At 47.5% G+C, this 20393-nt stretch overlaps 1 protein-coding gene across 1 annotated transcript in view; it reads right to left on the reverse strand.

Annotated features, from left to right (window-relative positions):
- Positions 1-1870: 1870 nt before the first annotated feature.
- The window catches only part of LOC115631334 (protein dachsous), a 108013-nt gene continuing 89490 nt past the window's right edge, over positions 1871-20393 (reverse strand). Inside the window, exons 3-11 of the mRNA XM_030528055.1 lie at positions 18531-18878; positions 18202-18446; positions 16881-17337; positions 14714-15216; positions 10829-11930; positions 10332-10733; positions 9827-10199; positions 5582-6876; positions 1871-5380 (exon numbers count right to left, since the gene is read on the reverse strand). Coding sequence (XP_030383915.1) covers positions 1920-5380; positions 5582-6876; positions 9827-10199; positions 10332-10733; positions 10829-11930; positions 14714-15216; positions 16881-17337; positions 18202-18446; positions 18531-18878 — 8186 coding nt within the window. The 3' untranslated portion in view covers positions 1871-1919. The remainder of the gene's footprint in view (positions 5381-5581; positions 6877-9826; positions 10200-10331; positions 10734-10828; positions 11931-14713; positions 15217-16880; positions 17338-18201; positions 18447-18530; positions 18879-20393) is intronic.

A 20393-nucleotide genomic window follows, 5' to 3' on the forward strand; every position in this document is an offset into this window, starting at 1 on the left:
TTTCGCCACCTACAAACATAAGTGGCAGCCGCCCCTGTGTTGCGTTTTCTTTGAGGGCGTGGCTGGCACTTTTGCTTTTTCTGCTGTCCGAAAATAAAAAGACAAGAAAAATTGCAGCGGACAGGCGTTCTGTCTGCAATTCATTTCATTTTAATAAAACGTATTGGCAAGTTTTGTGCCACCGCTGCAATGGAACGTCTGTCACAATGGCAAGCTCTATAAATCTGCAGTACTACTCGTACCCCAGCCTCGACTCACTTTGTCTGCCTTGGGCCCGAAAACTTTAATGGATATTAATCACAAATACAACAACCATAATTTATTTTCCCTTCTTTCTGCGCTAATAACACTCGTCTACAAAATTCGAGCTCCATCGAGATGGCACTGCTGATAAATCTATTTTTTATTTTATTTTACGATATCTTGAAGGCTGAAGGTCGAAGCTAGAAATGTACCTTTTAATTATATTATATGCATGTACTAGATGTGGGATTTCTTTCAACCATACAATATCAGCTCGATAAGTCGTAGCTTAGAAATTTTAGCTTCTCAGTGCAGCTTACTTATTTGTGCTTGTTCAGTCTATACAGATTTTATTCCAGGAGGATGAAATAATAGAGCCAATTAGTTCTGGGATACATTGTTCTTTTACTTCCTGCATTTCTTATTTCTTCGAATTTTTTTTTGAAAATACTTACCCATGCTGAGTAATTTGAAATTTTTGGCTAAGAAATATTAAAATCAATAAAACCGCTGTAATGGCTTGTAGCATCCGAGATTTTGGATGTTTGTCGTCTGCATTTATGCTTTGATGTCGGGAAATATGAATAAATAGCGTACTTCCTCTTTCTGAGACGAGTTTCTTTCAAACTTTTTTCCTTAACCAACTTGTATCTGAAACATACTATAAGTGTACATACTTACCGATATTTACTGAAATCGCAATCCTCTTGAACAGTGTAAAAAATACCTTGAGTTTCTTTGAAAACATTTTATTTTTGATTTCTTTCGCTATTAAAAACTAATTTCTTTTTATCAGACAAATGCTTAGGCACTCTACATAGACTTAATTATTATTGATATCGTAACATTTTTTACAGCTTTGCTAAAAGGTAGAAATTAAATAGCATCACAAGTGTGCAGAAGAAAAGGCTTGTGAGTTCGTTTTTAACTAAAACCTAGCACGGATCGCATTGAACTTTTTATAAACTAAAACATTTACAAAAAGTCATTAAGACTATAACTAACTTTTTACAACTTCCTACAACTCGCTCACTTTGCATTCAAGTTCAACTTCAAGTTTATGTTATGGATATGGATTCTTGATTCGAGAGTATGGGAATGTGATGGGAATGGGAATGGAAGCAGACATGCGATTCTCGTTTACTCGTAATGTTGAAGTGCACTTGGTATGTTTCTTTAGGCTACAAACTAGTCGTACATACATTACTATATATACTATATACTATTTTTATGATGATGAAATGCTTATATCTTATGGCTGGCTGTTGTCTGTTCGTTTGTTTGAGCAACTAGCGAAAATTTCAGAGAGTCTTTGTTGGCTTTGTGTAAGTGTCTCATTTTCCTTATTGTGGTGTATAAACAAATACTAATCTATATATACAATTACTTTTACGGTGAGTATTTAATGTTGTATGTGTGTGTGTGTGTCTGAGTTTAATATAAAATGTGGGTGGGTGTGCATGGGTTGTAAGTAATACTAGGCCTGTACAACTGCGTCTGCTTAGGCGCTTTATTCACGAGTCAAATGGATTGAAGCTGCTTTATTATCTTAAATTAATAAGGAAAGGAAGAAAAGTGACTCGTGTAAATGGGCCTTAAGGCAAGCCGTCTGGGCTCTACACTACGCTATTAAATGTGATCACGGTTTTGGCGTTTTCTCTGGGCTGGCGTCCCTGCTACATGCGCGTTCCCACATTGTTGCGTTGACTTGGTTGCGGCGCATGTCGGGGCATCGAAACCATATGGTGCGTCGTCGTCGGACCACCCAGGGGCGAAATGGATGGCGAGCGGGTGGCCAGCGGGGATAGCGAAGGCGAGAAGCTGGGTGACATGGCCGATGAGGTGCTGAACCCGGTCGTTGCGTCATGACTAATGGGTGAGCGGGGCATCAGATTGTTGCCATTCATGCTAAGATGATGTGCTGCGCCGGGTGGTAGCCGGAGAGCGGCACCATTTCCTAATACTGGCAAGTTGATGGCCCGCGGCGCCACATTCGTAAGCAGGGGCGGTGGTATATGTGGTTTCAGCACCACACTGCCCGCCAACGATTGCTTGCTTTTGGCGCTGGACGACGCACCACTATGGCCACTGTGCACGGACATGGTGTCGTCTTTCAGTCTTGCTATCTCCGAGAATACATGCGCCAGCGGCTGGTACTGGGGTCCCCAATCGAGCAGATAGTCCCAATTGTAGCTGCCCGCCAGCACCTCCTCGCTGTGCACAATCGAGCTGAGGGAGCCATTCATCGGTGGGCCCACATTGTTGCCGCCCACAACCACAGGCACTTCGCCATAGCCAATGACATGATCGACGGCGGTGCCAATGCTGCCCGCAGTAGTTGCTGCATCATCCGCACTGCTGCCCCGATCCGAGGCGGCTCCGGTCACATCATTTAGCTTCGCGTATATCAGATTCGTAATGTCCGAGCGCGCTGTGGCGTCTTCATCGAACATGTGCATGGGCATGGGCAGGGGGTGGTGTATGTGGGATTCCTTGTTGGAGCCCGCCATGCTCTCAGAGCAGTGGCGAGAGGAATTCGACGCACCACCATTGGGATCGTGATCCACAATGCCCAGGCGTGCCAAGTACTCCTGTGTGTTCTGAACAGATATATCCGAAATGCGTCCATCGTCGCTACCGCTGCCCGCAGCACCAGCTCTATGATGCAGTGGGCCACCCTCGTTGATCATGCGGATTTCTTCATCTTCGCCGTCGTCCTCCGCCGAGCCGCGTCCACTTGAGCCCGACTGCTCGGAGCCGGAAAGCTCTGAGGTCGTGGCAGCGCCCGAATTGGAGCTGCCAGCGTGTGGCCCATAGGGTGGTATTTCATCGTACTTAGGTGGTGCAAATTGTCCAGTAGCCACGCCTGCTCCACTGCCGCCGCCCGTAACAGCGTTGGCGCCCACACCCACGCCACCGCCACGCATTGGAATGGTGTCGAAGGCACTGGGGTCCACATAGCTGTTCGAATTTCCCACTGTATCGCTGCTTAGGCGCGGCTTCACCACATTGCGGGGCTTTCGGCTGCGCATGTGCACAAATAGGAAAATGCCAGCGGCGGCGCATAGTACAAGCAGGAAAGCAATGAGGAGGCCCAAGGCCCAGTCGCTTAGAGAGCCGCCGCTTGCACCGCCCCCGCCAATGCCGATGGTGCTGGCCAAATTGGTGCCAGGGTCCGCTAGCGGGTCCAAAGAAATCTCCACCACCGTCATGTTCGTCAGCGAATTCTGCCGGCCCGACGAGGCCGAGATGACCAAACTGATATCGCGGCCGTCATCGAAGTTGTCGTCCAGCTTTCGTTTGATGAGAACCGCACCATTGGTGCGATTGACCTTAAAGTATGCATGCGGTGCGCTTAATTGGTAGACAACACGTCCATCTGGCCCCCTATCTGCATCTGTGGCCGTGACGCGGCCCACAACAAAACCAAGCGGCAGGTAACCTGAGGCAGCTGCCGATGGCGTTGGCAGCACAAAGCGATATGTGCGCTCCGTGAACTGTGGCGTGTACTCGTCCCGAGAGTCGATTTGAATGCGCACGCGCACCCGCGCCTCCTGTCCCCCCACATCGCTGGCGTGCAGCTGGAAATCGTACCGCGATCGCTGCTCATAGTCAAACACTGCCAGCGAGGTGACAATGCCTGTTTGTGGGTCTACGCGGAACAGCTTCCAAGAGATGTCATCGCTCTTGCCCTCCACAATGCTGTAGTTAAGACGTCCAAAGGGGCCGCGATCCAAATCACTTGCACGCGCCGTAAACACTGAAGTGCCCACCGGCTCGTTTTCACCCACAAACTCCACATATTCGGCCAAGGGGAAATGGGGCGCATTGTCGTTCTCATCGTGCAGCTGCAACCGGAACGTTTTCAGACTGCACAGAGGCTGTGGAGCGCTGTCACAGGCACGTATAATTAGCTCGTAGCTCTTGGCACCCGTATCAAAGTCCAGCTTATTGTTTACAAACAACACACCGCTGACCAAGTCAATGGTAAACATATGCTCATCATTGCCCGAAGTAATGTCATAGACCACCTCTGAATTGGGTGTGTTCTCTTGATCCTCGTCTATTGCCAGCAGTTGGGCAATCGAGTAACGTAGCGGCGCCAACTCGCTAATATTGGCCTCGTATTTGCCACTGGGATCAAACTCGGGTGCATTATCGTTCGCATCTAGGACAGTGACAAAGACATCGATTGCCGCCGCACTAGAGTTGCCACCATTCCCGGATAGTTGCTGTTGCTGCTGCTGTTGTTGCTGCTGTGAGTCAATCAAGACCAAACGCAACTTGTAGAGATCATTGCGTTCGCGATCTAGTGGCTTAACCAACACAATGGCCTTTGACTGATAGAGCTCGAAGACGCCATCCTCGTTGCCAGCAACAATGCTGAACACAGCGTTGCCCAAATCGGCGCTGCTATCCAACACATCTTTGCTAAGCTGAAGGACCACAGTGCCCAACATCGCATCTTCGTCGATTTGTGCCCGATACTGGGTCTGCAGAAACTGTACGTGCGCGGCATCATTGCCACTTGGTTGTACGCGCAAAGTTGTGGCGCCTCGTAGCTGCGGCTTGCCAGCATCCTGAGCCAACAGCTGCATAAAGTAGTCCCCGCTGCCGGATACTCCAGTGCTTGACAAGCTGCTCATATTCACAGACACTATGCCCGTTTTCGGGTGCACGCTGAATCCCGACAACGGTGGTGCAATGCTGTATCGTATCTCCGAGTTGCGACCCTCGGCGTCCGCATCCGTGGCATTTACTTGCAACAACTCTATATCCGTGGTGGACAAGCCATCAAGCTGATCTGTGGAAACGGCCGGCAGTATGGCAAAGTAGGCAGGCGGATTTTGTGCTTGGAACATGGGTGCATTGTCATTCTCATCGCCCACCCGCAAGGTGAGCATTGTGCGTGCTTCGTGCGCCTCGTCCGAGGCTATAATCTGCAGTTGATGCTCCTGCTGTAGTTCGTAGTCCAAGTGTCGTTTGAGCACAACTTTTCCGTTGTAGCGATCAATGGAAAAGATCTCTAATTGCTCCTCTTCGATGCGGGAGTCGGCCCCCAGACGATATGTTAGCGTTGGAAAGGTGTCCACATCGTTGGCAGAAATTGAGGCGATTACCGTGCCCAGCTCTGTGCCTGTAGATGAAATTGAAAGTTTGGAGAGGGAAGAGAGAAATATATGAATTTAAGAAGGTTAAGAAAGGCTCGAAACTATTCAGGAATGTGATAACCCGAAACCATACTAATATACATATTTCAACTGAAGTCCTTTGTAAGAAACTCTTATAAAAACTAGAATATATTTTTGAGTTTTATGTATGAAATAATTCCACTTACCCTCACTAACGCTGACCATATTGTTGGGTGGAAACGTGGGCTGATTGTCATTAACATCCACAATTTGCACATGTATGGTTGCTGTGCCTGTCAGCTGTGGCACACCCTCATCCGTTGCAATAACCTTCAGGCTATACACGTCGCGTATCTCCCGATCCAGTACAATATTTGTCTTTACAATGCCACTGAAGGCGGGCTCAATGACAAAGGCATTGTCATGATTGCCATCCACAATGTGATAGCGTAGACGCGCATTTGCCTCGGCATCCAAATCATAGGCCGTCACCTGCACTACAAAGGTGCCTTTGCTCTTGCCCTCCCAGGCTGTGGCCACAAACTGTTTCTGCGAGAATTGTGGACTATTGTCATTCTCATCTTCCAGCTCCACAATTAGTTCCGAATAGCAGGTGAGCAGGGGAGAATCTGCGCTTTTGGCCACCAGAACCAGATGGAGCTCATTGGGCTGTTTGTTGGTCAGAGCGAAGGAGTTGCCATGCAGGGCGCGCTCACCTCTCGTGCTGCTGGCATTCGTTTCTGGTTCTGCATGCTCCAAAACCTCCTCCTCATAATGCATAGCACGAGCCCGACTGTTATCCGCGAGGGTAGCAATCGTATAGCGATCGAAGTCCAGCAATGCTGCATTGGCCACTCGCAGCTCACCGCTGAGAGCATCGATGGAAAATATGCCATCCTCGTTGCCCGCACCAATGGAGAAACTCATTTTCTGCTTACGACCGTCACTTCGTAGAGCATTTACTTGCAAGAGTCGAGTGCCCGCTGGCGAGTTCTCGCGCAGCTTTACGCGATAGGTTTCATTTTGGAAACGCAGCTCAGGCAGTTCGCTGGGAAGCTCCCCGACCAACAGTTCGATTAGTCCTACTGAGCTCTGTGGCGGGTTACCCTTGTCCCTGGCTATCACCTCTAGTTGCAGCAAACGACCGGCTTCGCTGGCCAAACTTTGGGTGGCACTTAGAACTCCAGTGTTCGGATTAATGCGGAATTTACTTCGAGTGGTCGCTGTGCTAAGTGTGCTGTCCACTTTGAGGGCATATAGCACCTCACCGCTTGGGCCCAGGTCCGCATCATGGGCCTGTACCTGGACCAGCATCTGCCCGGGCTGTATGAGGGGTTGCACCTGTGCTTGGTACGGGTAGCGTTCGAAAATGGGTCGATTGTCGTTCACATCGTCCACATTGATTTGCACGGCCACATTGGCAGAGCGTACCTCATACCGACCACCATCGTGGGCGAACACCATAAAGTTGAAGCTGGGCTGTATCTCCCGATCCAGTTGGCTGTGAAGGAGAAGATAAAAATAAATGCTTGAAATAACAATGCGAGTATTTATGTTCGCCCTCTATCTAAGACATTCTTTAGCATTAGCTGCCGATATGCCAATTACCATCTGCGAGAGTTCACTCTGGAGGAGAGCAGAGTGAAATGCAAGCAACGAGGCGCGAAATGAACAAATGATTAATAGTTTAGGAAGTTAAGCTTTTAGGGGTTAGCTAATAGGGCGCCAACTATGCGACACTAATGACTGTTCCCATGCATAATCCAAGCACAATTAAACACACGATCACGATTTAATGTGCCATTGATATAAGCCAGGAGAGTCCAATGGGAAGATGGAGGTAGCGGGAGAGCGGGTGAGAGAAAGACATGTGCATGGGTAATTAAGTCATTTGTTTGGCGTCTCAGTACAAACATGCCCTGGCGGCATACACACACCGTCGACCTGCCAGGCACTGATGCAGTCAGGGAGCCCAATCATTGCAACAGCTGCTCGTGAAATGCACTTCTCAAACTACACGCTAATCCGCTGGCGCATGCACAAATGCCTGACCATTCAAGCCACCTACCCCAGCCAGCCCAATCTACGGCCAAAACTGAACAAGTTTAGTGCCTGGCTGGCAGGCTGTCTAGAGTTGCTTGAATGCCTCGCTGCCTTGCTGCCTGGCTGCCTCGCTGCCTGCTTGCTGTTTGCCTGCCGCAAATAATAAACTAAAATGATTACAATCCTGGCCAGCGTCCATTTTCGTTCTTATTGCACAGCGTGCTTGCTGCTGTTGTTGTTGTTGTTGCTGTTGCTTGTGGTTGCATGTTGGCCAATAAAACGAATTTAGCAAATTACAAGCTCATCCAGCTCCATGTTGCTCTTGCTCTTGCTGGGCAACATCAGCAAGCAAGCAACCAACGACAGCAGCAGGGTCATTTTATGAATTGAATCAGTCAAAGTGAAGGAAAGGCAGCCACAGCCAGAATACCAGTAAGAGCAACAACAAAACCAGCAACAAAAATGCTTTCAAGGGTCAGTCAACATGGTCTTGGTCTTGTCGCTGTTGCTGTTGTTGCTGTTGCTGTTGCAGCTCTGAGGCTGCTTTCGTTGGCTTGTTGCCCGCTGATCGTCAGACGAACATGCGAGCCTGGCATTGGCATTGGCACTGGCACTAGGCCGCTCCGCCTGCCGCCTGAAGTCTGTCTTCTGTTCTCGTCTCCTGCAGCTTGTCCATCAGTCAGGCTAGGCGTCCAGTTTTAGTCTTGTATGTATGTTACACACACACACGAATATATTTAAAAGAAGAAGAAGAAAAAAAAAACTAGTGAAACGAGCAACAGCAACAAGAAAGCGGCAGCAACATTTTTGCTTTTTTCAAGCGTCCCAATGAGTACGACTATTGCCCGACCAAGATCAAGACGAAGACTGCGACTGCGACTGAGACTGAGACTAACAACAACGTCACGAATTGTTTGTTACTGCTCTACAATTCTCTGTGCCATTACCTTTGCTTGTTGTCTCATTTCCCTCCCTCGCTGCCTCGAAACCCCCCCTTTTTCAGTTGGGTTCTCTGTTCGTTTCTGCTCTGGTCTGTTCTGTTTTTTTTTTTTTTTTTTTGTTTTTGTGCATTTCTGGGCAGGATTTCGTTTTTATTGTTTGCCGACAATCAGCGCAAGATAAAAATTGGTACATGACAGCGGATCGCGTTTGTATAAATGGCAACACTGACGACGCTGACGCTACTGTCAAGTTCAAGTGCGGCAGTCCCTGCTGCTGCTGCTGCCGCTGCTGTTCGTTCCAACAATCTTTCACTGCCTGACTGACTGACTGCGGGACTGATGGACTCACGCGTCGACTGACTGACTGACTAACTGACTGACTGGCTGGCTGGCTGACGCTGTGCTGCACATTCCGGAACTGGGCAGCAACCCCTACAGTCAGCCAATGGCTCTGCGGCCAAGTCGTAGGCTGTCTCGCGGAACAAGCAATTGTTGTCATCATTGATTGTCAATAAGCATAAATTTGCACCAGAGGGGGCCTGGCCTGGACGAAGCGACAGCATCGACAGCACCGACAGCAACAACAGCAGCAGCAACAAAAACTCGAAAATTATTTTTATACATTGACAAGCCGACTTACTAGTGCGCTCTTAACTCATCGGGATACCCTAGGATCAAACTATGCTGAAGTTAAATGGAAGTTTCAAAAATTAGTTTAAAGGAATATCTTTCGCATTGAATGCGTAAGAGAAATAAATTTAATTATTTTATATTTTATTTAATTTCTTGAAGGTCGAGTCTTGTGTTGCAGCAAACGAAGAAATTAAAACAATTTGTTATTAAATCAACAGTATGGATAATCAACCAACAAGCTGTACCTATTGAACGATTTGAGCGAGTTTTGAAATGCTGTGCAATAATTGGAATATTTTAATCCGAAAAACTTTGCTTGAAGGTGCATATCCAATTAATTTCATTTGAAGAATATGTCTAGCTCTATTTTCCCTAAGCCCTTCCTCACAGCTACTATCAAGTAAAGATGCCCCTTTCTGGCTAGAGTATTCCAAAAAGACAGGGCCAACCCTTTTTTGTGCGTATACTTTGCAGTTGGACACACACACAGCCTGCAGAGATTGGAGACCCCATAGCTATTTATAGGAATGCGTGCGCGACTGTCTGCACTTTTTGCTATTGGCTTTGGCATTGGTTCTACGTACTGCCATGGCCTCATGTCGCAGAAGGCGGCAGCCCTGGCCCTGGGCCATAACATTGTCGCAACGCGTAGGCTGTGGTTACTCGCATTAGTCGATGTTCTTATTGATGAAATTATTTGCAATGTTTGTGCGTCCTTGCGCCAAGATTTAGCCGGCAGATAAGATGCTGTCAATGCATTGACCGCACCCAACATCCTGCCCAAAAACTAAAACAAAAACCACAACGAAATACTGGTATTTATGCAAAACTCACCCGACAGTCGTGATGACGCCGCTCTTGCTGTCAATGGCAAATTGCCACTGAGTCTCGTTCGCCAGAGCATAGATGAGGCGGGCATTGGCGCCCAAATCTGCGTCGCTAGCCTTGATGCGCACCACACTGGTGCCAATGGGCGCGTTCTCGGGCACACTGGCCACATATTTGGGCAGCTCGAATCGAGGATCATTATCATTCTGATCCTCGACGAAGACGCTGATGTTGCAGTGTCCTTGATAGCTGGTGGGCTGACCGCGATCCGAGGCCTGCAGCTGTAGTGTGTAGCGTGTGTGTTGCTCACGATCTAGGGAGCGGGCACTCAGCGCTCCAGTTAGAGCATCAATGCTGAACTTGTTGCCCACATTGCCACCTGTGGAGGACAAAGAAGAATAGGAAGCAAATTGTAGTGGGTGGTGCAGTAGAACTAAGAAAGACTCCCAATTTCGGGTCATACTAAGTAGTAGTTATTTAATTTAGTTTTGTGTGGATAATTAACACTTACCGATTATGCTGTAAACGATTTCTGCATTGGCGCCCTCATCCAAATCCGTGGCCACCACAGTGTGTATGACTGACATTTCGCTGTTTTCGGGCACGGCCAGACCGTAGCAGGAGCCCGGTCGAAATTCAGGTGCATGATCGTTCACATCACCTATGGTGATCACAATTGTGGCTATATCGAATTGTCCATTCGTTGCCTGACCCGCCGAGGAGCGTTGCTTGCGAGCAGCAGCTGCCTGCGAACTGCTGGCCAACCGATTCAGATCGCGCACATAGATGGGTAGCGTGTAGCGGGCCTGCAGCTCACGATCGAATTGACCGCGTGTGGTCACAATACCGCGCTGCCAGTCCACATGAAAATGATTATCGGCCGCGCCGGGTGGCAGCTCGTAGCTGAGATTGGCTGCAGCGAGAAAGAGAAGCGGGGAGAGAGAGAGAGAGAAGGTTGGGGTATTGAAGCAGGGTAGGGATACAACGATTTGTGTTAGATCGACTTACCACTCTCGCCATGAAATGCTTTAGCCGTCACCTGCAGCACAAAGCTACCGCTGGGCGTATTCTCCAATATGGTGGCCTCATACACAGACTGCCCGAAGCGTGGCGGGTTGTTGTGACTGCCCTGGACGAGCAGCTGAAGTGTGAGCAGCGTTTTCTTGGGCACCGGTGCGCCATGATCACTAGCGCTTATCACGAGACTGAAGCGGCTGTGCGATTCGGCATCGCTGGCCGGCGGCAACGTCTTGGCCAGCTCGATGATTCCTGTCTGACTGTTGATATGAAAGTGTCCGCCACTGTTGCCACTGACAATGTCATAACTAATTCGTCCATTGTCGCCAGCATCGGGATCGATGGCCACGATGTGTGCCACCAGTTCCCCAATGCGCATGCCATCGCTGAGATAAATTGAGGCCGCCTTGGCTCCATTTGTGGCAGGTGCCACGAACTTCGGGGCATTATCGTTGGCATCGGTAACCTGCAGACGCACCGTCACAGAGGTTTGCAGGCGTTCAGTGACATTCGAGGACTGGTCCAATGCCTGCACAATGAGGATGTACTTCTCGATCGACTCGTAGTCTAGAGGAGCGAGCAAGCTAAGCGACCCCGTGTGCGCATCCACAGCGAACTGTTCGATGCTGTCGTTCAGATTCGGCGTATAACGCAGCAATTTGTATTGCAACTCTCCATTCGTGCCCGTATCCGCATCGCTTGCCGTGAAGTTGTATATAATCTCACCCACAGGCATATCCTCGCGCACTCGCAAGTCAATGGGGTCCTGGGCCCATGTTGGCGCATTATCATTCACATCAGCAATTTCTATCTTGACGGTGATGGCGCTGCTCTGTGGGTTATTGCTGGCTGTAGTATCCAAGGCGCGTATTTCCAAGCGAAACTCCGACTGCAATTCACGATCCAATTGACGAGCTACCACCAAACTACCCGTATGGCGATCTATGTCGAAAGCACCCTCAATGGCGTCCTTGGTCAGAGGATTGAGCGTATAGGTAACAAATAGCTGACTATCCAGGGTGCGCGACTGCTCGGCGCGTTCGTTGGGTGCCAAAGAACCAACCACTTGGCCCACGTTCGCATCCTCGCGTACCTGTGCGCACAAATAAAAGTGGAAGGCAATTATAGATTATTTTAAGTTGCGAAAGGGTCTGGGAGACTGAGGGTCAATCTCTTGGCAGAAAATACTGCCAAACTGACTGGCCGTGTCCGCGTCTGCGTCCGCGTCCGCGTCGTATCTTAATCTCAACAACAGTGTTGAAAATCCAATCTTAAAGCAATAATTCATACTTCAAGATTACGAAGGCAGCAAACATTTAAAAATTTCATTCGTTGCCAGAGACGCGACGACGCACAGCGCCCAAAGCTTCCCAGGCAAGGACGGTAAACAGAAAAAAATTAATACAAGAAGAAAAAAAATAACAACGCAAAGCAAACGACAACAGAAAAAAAGCGGGAGAGGTAGCGGCTTCGCTTGGCAATGGCATTAAAAAGAAATTATGCATTCCGACCAAGTTGGCGGCCCCAAAAATCAGCGAAGAAAAATGTGAGTCAACTGGCAGACAGTGGTCTCCGGCAAAGGGGAAAGAGATAGAGAGAGAGATAGAGAGAGAGGAGAGAGAGGGAGAGAGATACACTCATATAAGAATTTAATATGCAAAACCGCAAAAACCGTTTCTGAGCATAAAACAAGCATGGGCCTTACCTTTGCCCACAAAAAGCAAAGGCTGAAAGGCCGGCAGAGCAGCAGAGGAGCAGAGAGAGAGGAAGCCTTGCATTTTGGTAGCCAAAGACAAAGTGAAAGATGTCCGGGAGTGTGTATATGTATGGTTTTTTTTTTCATCTTCTTTTATATAACATTGCAAATATTGTTTGGCTGCACCAAAATGGAGACACAAAAATGACAGTCAAGAGATTTATGCCTCGACAAAGATTACGCAGTGCGTTGGGCACATCAGAAGCTGCTGCTGCGGTTTCATTTCGGCTTGCCAAATTATGCACGGAGGAATTGCAGCCAAAATGGCGCATGATTTGTTGTGCACTTTTGTGGGCATCTTAACCCTTTTGCAGATATTTGAGTTTAAAAAAAAAGAAGCAACTCCATCGGAAGTAATAATGTAATTATTGAACGCAGGAGCTTTCTGTCTGACAAACCTCTAGACCAGCAAATTAAGCTTCTTGCTCTGAACATTATAGAATCCTGATGTTTGAAGGGTTTCATTAATGGATCATGGATATAACTCCAACAGAAACGATCGAAATGGACACAAATCGTGTCATCATAATCGTTAAAGGGGCTTGGGTTAGTTAATGGCTTAAAGGGTTTTTTTTTTACACAGCCCAACTGGACTACAAAAGGCATATGTTTTAAAAGCAACACACCTCTCTTCATCTGTTCCACCTAATTCCTCCGCAAGTGAATCTCTTTTAATTAGCTATATATTGCCTTGCTGTTGTCGATTAAATTGTCGCAAGTCTAAGAAAACACAAGTCTCCCAGGAAAAGCGGTTCATGCTTAATGCAATTTCCGAAGCTATTAGTGCGTACTGATTGGGCAAGCACAAGGGTTAAGCATTAAGCAGCTTACTCTTGGACTTCACAATCCCACAGTTCGCTCTTGCTCAGAGCTTAACCGCATCATTTGCTTGCGGGGAATTGCTTAATTACGCCATATGCGCATTATGTGGCGCAGATTTATTTGCGAAAATGCGTTGTCGTTCACGTCCTAAGAGTAATTGGCCAAAAGGAAGCGTGCGGGCCACGCCAACGCACACACATACTCACACACCGTCGAAGTAAGAACAAAGAGCCTTTACTCGTATAGGAATGGCCAAGCAGAGGCGCAAAGAATTCAAAGGCAAGCCGCTTGCCAACTGCAGCTGTGTGTAGTCGCGAACGCAACGAAATGTGTCAATTTTAATTGTGGCCGCAGCGGATTTAAGGGCCCCATACATGACAGGGGCAGAGCGCTGGAGAGCTGGAGAGTTGGTCCGACAAGCGAGTTGAGCTGAGCTGAGCTGAGTTGAGGCGAGTTGAGTTGAGTTGAGCGTTGTGTCTGGCAAGGCAATTAAATGCATGTCAAAGCGTCGCAGGCGTCAGCGGCCAAGCTCGTGAGCTAGTATGGGTTTGTCGGCATGTGTGTGTGTGTGTGTGTGAGTTTGAATGTCGGAAATGCTCGGCGAATGATGAGCAGCAGGACCAAGATGATGATCGTGCTGCTGCCGCTGCTGCTGCTGCAGATGATGATGAGTGCAGGGTATGCAAAACATGTGCGAATCGAACGTGATGAAAATGTTAAAGACGACGCGACGCGTCTGTGCCGAAAAAAAGAGAAGACAAAAGACGAAATATTCTAAGCAGTGCCACGGACCAACGGACCAAGTAACGTTGCGAATCGCACTTAATGGAAAGCTGGGAAGGGAACGCCAAGTAGAATTGACGACGATGACGATGACGACGCAGAGGACCAGCAATGTCAGAAGTGACAATTACATGACGCTGGCACGACACTTGGCATACCCATGAAGCTCACTCCCACGCCTGCGCGCGCACGTCTGACGTTTGCTTCCGAGCTGTTAAGTAGCAAACAGTCAGTCCCAAGTCCTAGGCAGAGACAAGCCCATGGCTCTGAGGCTGAAAGTCGTGTTCTTGACTATTGTCACGTGATGCTACAAATCATTTGCCTAGCCAACACCAAGTACACACACACAACGCCGACAATGCGCGACAAACGCGCAACTCACGACATCGTGTAAAACTGGAAGCATCAAATGGACAAACGTTGCTGTTGTTTTGTTTTTGTCTTCTGCTTCTTCTTTCTAGGAACTGCTAGAGAGCTCGCTAGGACCATGACCCCGCTATAAATCTACCACTCACCCGGAACACTAAACTGGAGCTGGTGAACGTCGGTCGATTATCGTTGAGATCCAACACCTCCACTCTGAGCATGCGCAGCGTTTGCTTTGGCGGATTGCCGCCATCTGTGGCTGCCACGGCCAGGCGATAAATGCTTCGCTCCTCATGATCCAGAACCACACGCGTGCGTATGACACCAGTATTGGCATCGATGCCAAACAGCCCGAAGCCATCCGAGTCCCGTCCCTTCAGTATGGAATATGTGATGGATGCGTTTTGGCCATTATCCCGATCTATTGCGCGTATGCGAACCACCTCAGTGCCCGGCGGTTGCTCCTCGCGCACGCTCACCACATCCTCCTGAGGATCGGCGATCTCTGGCGCATTATCATTCACATCCGTCACATGCACTTTGATGGGGACGCGGGCGCTGCGTGAGGGCGTGCCCTGATCCCGTGCCTCCACCAATAAATCGTAGAGAGCACGCAATTCGCGATCCAGAGGCTCGCGTGTGCTTATCTCGCCTGTAAGAGAAAGAACAAGAGCAGGAATTGCAGTGTGAGTGAAAAAGTGGTGGGAAATGGTGTCAGCAGCAAATGAAACTTTCCATGCATTCAAGCAAAACATCAAATTTTACATGCGACACGGTGGGACTAAGTTGCAAAAGGGGCAACCAGAAAAAATTCTACAAAGGTGAACACCTCATCTCTACTCTTAAATGAAGTCTAGTGTTCTATTTTTATATGATTTGTATAAATAAAGAATTAGATTTGAGTAGTTGAGATAATCTTATTATAGAAATGTTTTGGCTGCTTTCTTTTTCTTTCTATTATAAGATAATAATTGGACTTGTGGTCTAGCACTAGTCAGAGTTCCCCCAGAGGCCTAACAGAACTTGGATGGGCATGGAACCATTTTGATCAATGTTGTTGAGATAATCTTTCTGGGTTCGTTGTCTAAGAAGTGCTATATATTACATAAATATTTTTGATGCTTTCTATTTCTCCCTAATCACAGCAGCTGCGACTGAAGTCTTTGTGAGACGTTTCAAAAATGGCGTCGTAATCGAAGACAGCATACCCCACGAATATATGGAAAGTGATCGCTAAATAACAGATTGTTCTTCCATAGTACATTGTGAACTTTTTCTGCGGCTCTCAATCAAGCGGAAATTGCAGATTTTGTAAAATTTTCAGAACCACAACAGCGACAGCAGTAGAGGCGGCATAGCCTGGACCCAATCGTCTAACTATTGTTCTAGTCTGCATAGAAAATGTGTCTTGGATTTGGGTCGCACATGATTAATGCACAGGCAACGACTTTGGTGCAGGCCATCAAAATTCTATAGCTGGCAGCGAAAAAAGAAAATCATGTCAGTGCCAAACCAGTTTTCCCAGTTTCCCTAACTGCCGCCGCTGTTGCTGCTTCTGCTGGTGGTGCTGGAGCGCCAGGATTAGACGCACGCGATTTCCATATTTAATTTAAATGAGTCAATGCGGCTGAACCAGCAGCAGCCGGTTATTGTGGTGGATGTGGCCCCCGCCATGGACACGCACACAGTGGCCAGAAAATGTCAACCCAATGATATTCCATTGACGGATGAGCTGACAGCGTTAAAACTGTTGTTGCTCAAACACTAATGGTCATGCGCGCCTGCTGCCGCTACAGATGCTGCTATACGTGTACTCGAAAGAGGCTGCCGGCTGCCGGGGCTTGAGAGCGTATCGCAAACAGATCGCATTTTATCGCTGCCCCATCGTTGCCTGCTGCCCCAATGTGGTCACCTTGGCCTGAGTCTCTGCCTGCGGAACAGGTTTTCTGCCCGTTTGATCTATGGGCGACAGCACGAGCAGAAGCCAAGCCAAGCCAAGTCCAGCCAGGCCGATGCTAGAGCAGCAGCAACAAAGTGGACCAGTAATGAATGACCGTGGGTCATGGCTGTTGGCTTGACAGTTGCTGCCGGCGGCAGTGGCAGCCACCGCCACCGCTGGTGCCACTACATTGGCCACGATCAAGTCAGCCAGCGACATTGAGTGAGTTGTTAGAAATGGGTGCGCATGTCGTCTCCACCCTCCACCCAGCACCCGTCGTTCCCATCTTCTACTCGTAGTGGCCCGCCAACACAAAAGTGACACTAATTTATGTTAAAAGGAAGCACATAAAGAAAGCAGCAGCGCCTGAGACTCACCTGTAACCGTATGCACTTGAAAGCTGGAGTTGCTCGGCATTAGACTGTAGCGTATGGTTGCATTCTCGCCCAGATCCACATCACTGGCACGCACCAGCCCCACGACAGCACCTCGTCTCAGATTCTCCTCGATGTGAAACTCATATGCGGTGCGCTCGAAACGCGGATCATTGTCATTGACATCGAGGACATTGATTAGAACCCGCGTCTGCGCGTGCGCCGGTGGTGTTCCATTGTCGGTGGCCAGCACGGTCAGCTCGTAACGATTGCGCGTCTCGCGATCCAATGTGGAGCGCAAATATATCCAGCCGCTGTTGGGAAATATGCCGAAATGTTGAGCTACATCCGAATCCAGGCTGGTCGCTTTCGTGACATTGTCGGCACCCGCGTCCACAATCCGATACGTGATGCGTGCATTGTTGCCCGTGTCCAAGTCAACGGCATTCACCTGAATGAACTGTCGGGGAGATAGAAGAGAGAGAGGGAGAGAGAAGATTCGTCTGAGTTAAAATTCACTTGGCAATTTAAAAGCTAGAGCAACAACTGGCGGCAATCTTTTGGTTTCTTTGGACTTCTATGGGCATCGGCACTTGCCAAATGCCAAACACGGTTGGCGGTCATCAATCATCCCAACGACTGCGGAGCATCGGAATCTGTGATGCATGTATGCGTAAATCTCTAGAGGAATCCCTAGAACTGCAGCCGCACACAGCTTAAGGCAGTGGCTTGATGCACAGTGGGTCAAGGGCATAAATACATGGCTACTCTCCTTAACTATAAATTTATATCTTTTTATGGACCGTTAATGGACGTATTCATGAAAATTGTAGGAGGCAAATAGTCGGGTTTGAATCCCCAGATTCGAGCATATTTGAGCGTCTATAAATCAACTATTCTTAACCACTGTACCCTGTCTATGGACCAGACGCACGATGCCAAAGATATGAAGTGATTTTATGATCAAAACTAGTTCAGCAGGCGGCACTGCCGGGCGAGCGGAGGGAGGGCGCTGATCGAGGTGGGCACGCGGACTTCGGCTGCAGTTACAGCAGCTGCTTTGACGTCGGCTCCACTCTTGGGTGTTGAGATATTTTAAACAAGATATGACGCCTGCCTGACAAAAGCGTGACTTTTAGTGGCTGTTAATCAAATTTATGTTGCGCATTTAGTTTGCATTACAAAAATCTATTTTTCAATAAAACACAGAAGGCAGTTGCCGCTCAATGCCGTCGATTCCGTCGATGCCGTGGCTGCTGAGCTGCTGAGCTGCTGATCTTTGCATAACAAGTTTTATGATGGTGCAGAGTCAGAGAGAACTTACCTGAGCATTGACCAGCAGCGATTCGAGCACATCCACCGTGTACTCATCGTGCTCGAATATTGGCGGATTGTCGTTGACGTCCTGCACATCGACATGAATGGTTAGATTGGCCGAGAGCGGCGGCATGCCAGCATCGGTGGCCGTTACAATTAACGAGTGACGCTGCTGCGTCTCGTAGTCCAGATGTCGTGATAGCACAAGGTGGCCCGAGCGTGCATCGATAGCGAAGAGCAGTCGCGCTGCTGGCGCTGCTGAGGTAGCCACTGCGCCGACTGACGTCAGCACTGTGGCACGTTGTGTGGCATTCTGTGAAGCTGGTGCTGTGGGCAACATGATCAGACTGTAGGTCACCTCGCCGCTGCGACCCGAATCCTTGTCCTGGGCATGTGCCGCATAGAGCGGCGTGCCAAGCTCTTGATTCTCGGGCACCGAAATGCGCACAAACAGCGCCTCGAACTCGGGTGGATTGTCGTTCACATCCTCTACCTCGATGTTGACCTGTGTGTGGCCATAAACGGGCGGTTCGCCACTGGTGGCCTGTATGTTGAGCAGCACCTGCGACTTGGCTTCATGATCCAGTGCCTGGGCGACACGTATACTTCCCGAGCTGCCCTCAATGCTGAAGTAGCCATCGGGATCGCCGGAGTAGATGGAATAGCGCACGGGACTGCGAGTGGCTGCAACTGAAGAACGGAAAGAAAGAGGAAGATCATCCATTAAAATGTTTCCAAAAAGTAAACGGATTGCTCGCTCATTAAAAGCCATTCAAGGTTCTCGAGTCTGCATAACAAAGGAGCGTATGGAACAATAGAACGAAACAAGCATTCGATGAACGAAAGACTAAAGATTGACACATGAGGCGCAGGAAGAGACGAGGCATTGAAAGGAAGTGCACAGCGAAAGCGGCAAATTAAAGCGCAAAATCATTTTGCATGGCCATCCGAGACTAAGTTGTCTCGACACAGAACCGGCCAAGTAAGGGGGATGTTTGACTAAATTTGGGCAAAAACAGCTTAAGAGCAGCGGTACGAAAAAGACAAGACAAGACATGGAATTAATATTTCTAAGTTTATGGAAATTTACTTAAATGTGCAATACATTTCCCAAAAATTTCATGATTTCTATAAAATACACCAAAATGAAAGATTGATAGTCTGTCTGTCTATAAGTATATGATTTGTACTTGTATATATTCGATTTTTAAAACTCCACCTCTATCGGAATTCAACTTCTTAAAAGTTCATTTAAAATGATGCATGAAACTTGAATTTCTTGAAGAAGTTAAAAAACTTGCTGATAAAATAATTAATATTAATATTAATGTAAAAGAATCTATAAAGCTGGTGTAATAAACGAAATGTAATGCATTTGCTTAAAAATACATTTCTATGTATGAATGCAACTTGCATTTAAATTATTTTAATTAATTAATTTTTTCATGCAATAAATTAAAGTAAATTAATTTTAAAAGCAGATATACAAATTTAAAAATCATGCTTTTGCATTCAAAATGCTTTAAAAATTATGAATGCGAGTTGAACTTCGTAAAGAAGAAAAATTAATTTTTTTGATGCAATAAATAAAATTAATAATTTGATTAAAGAAAAGAATCTTTAAAGCAGATACATTTTTTTAAAAAATGCTTTTGCATAGAAAATGCTTTAAAAATGTTAAACGTAACTTGAATTTCTTAAAGAAGAAAAATTAATTTTTAGCTGCAATAAATAAAATGAATCTTGCGGTTAAAGTAAAAGAATCTTTAAAACAGCTGTACACATTTAAATGTAATACTTCTGCCTGGCTTTTGCTTTGCTCTCGTGAAAGTTTTCTTTCGCAAACAGCTCAACATTTCGAGCCACCCTCGCTACACACACACAAGAAATGAACGTCATGTTGATGGGTGCAGATTTCTGCCGAAATTTGCGTTTGAAGTGCTTTGTATTTGGCTTGTATGCCAAAAAATGTGCTGAGGCCTCTTACGAGTATATGCTTTGCCAAAATTTTTATTTTTCTGTAAGTTGCGTTGTCTCTGTTTATTTTGTTGTTTTTTGTTTGTGCTGTTCCTTTTGGGTCCGTCATATGCGCATATTTTGTTTTCCAACTCACTGAACTAATGAATGCGTTCCAATGCAAAACGTGGCTCAGTGATGACACTGACGTTGCTCATGCCAACAACAACTGAACAGCAGAGA

This window comes from Scaptodrosophila lebanonensis, unplaced genomic scaffold (genome assembly GCF_003285725.1).
Source record: "Scaptodrosophila lebanonensis strain 11010-0011.00,11010-0021.00 unplaced genomic scaffold, SlebRS2 tig00001412-arrow-pilon, whole genome shotgun sequence".
NCBI lineage: Eukaryota > Metazoa > Arthropoda > Insecta > Diptera > Drosophilidae > Scaptodrosophila > Scaptodrosophila lebanonensis.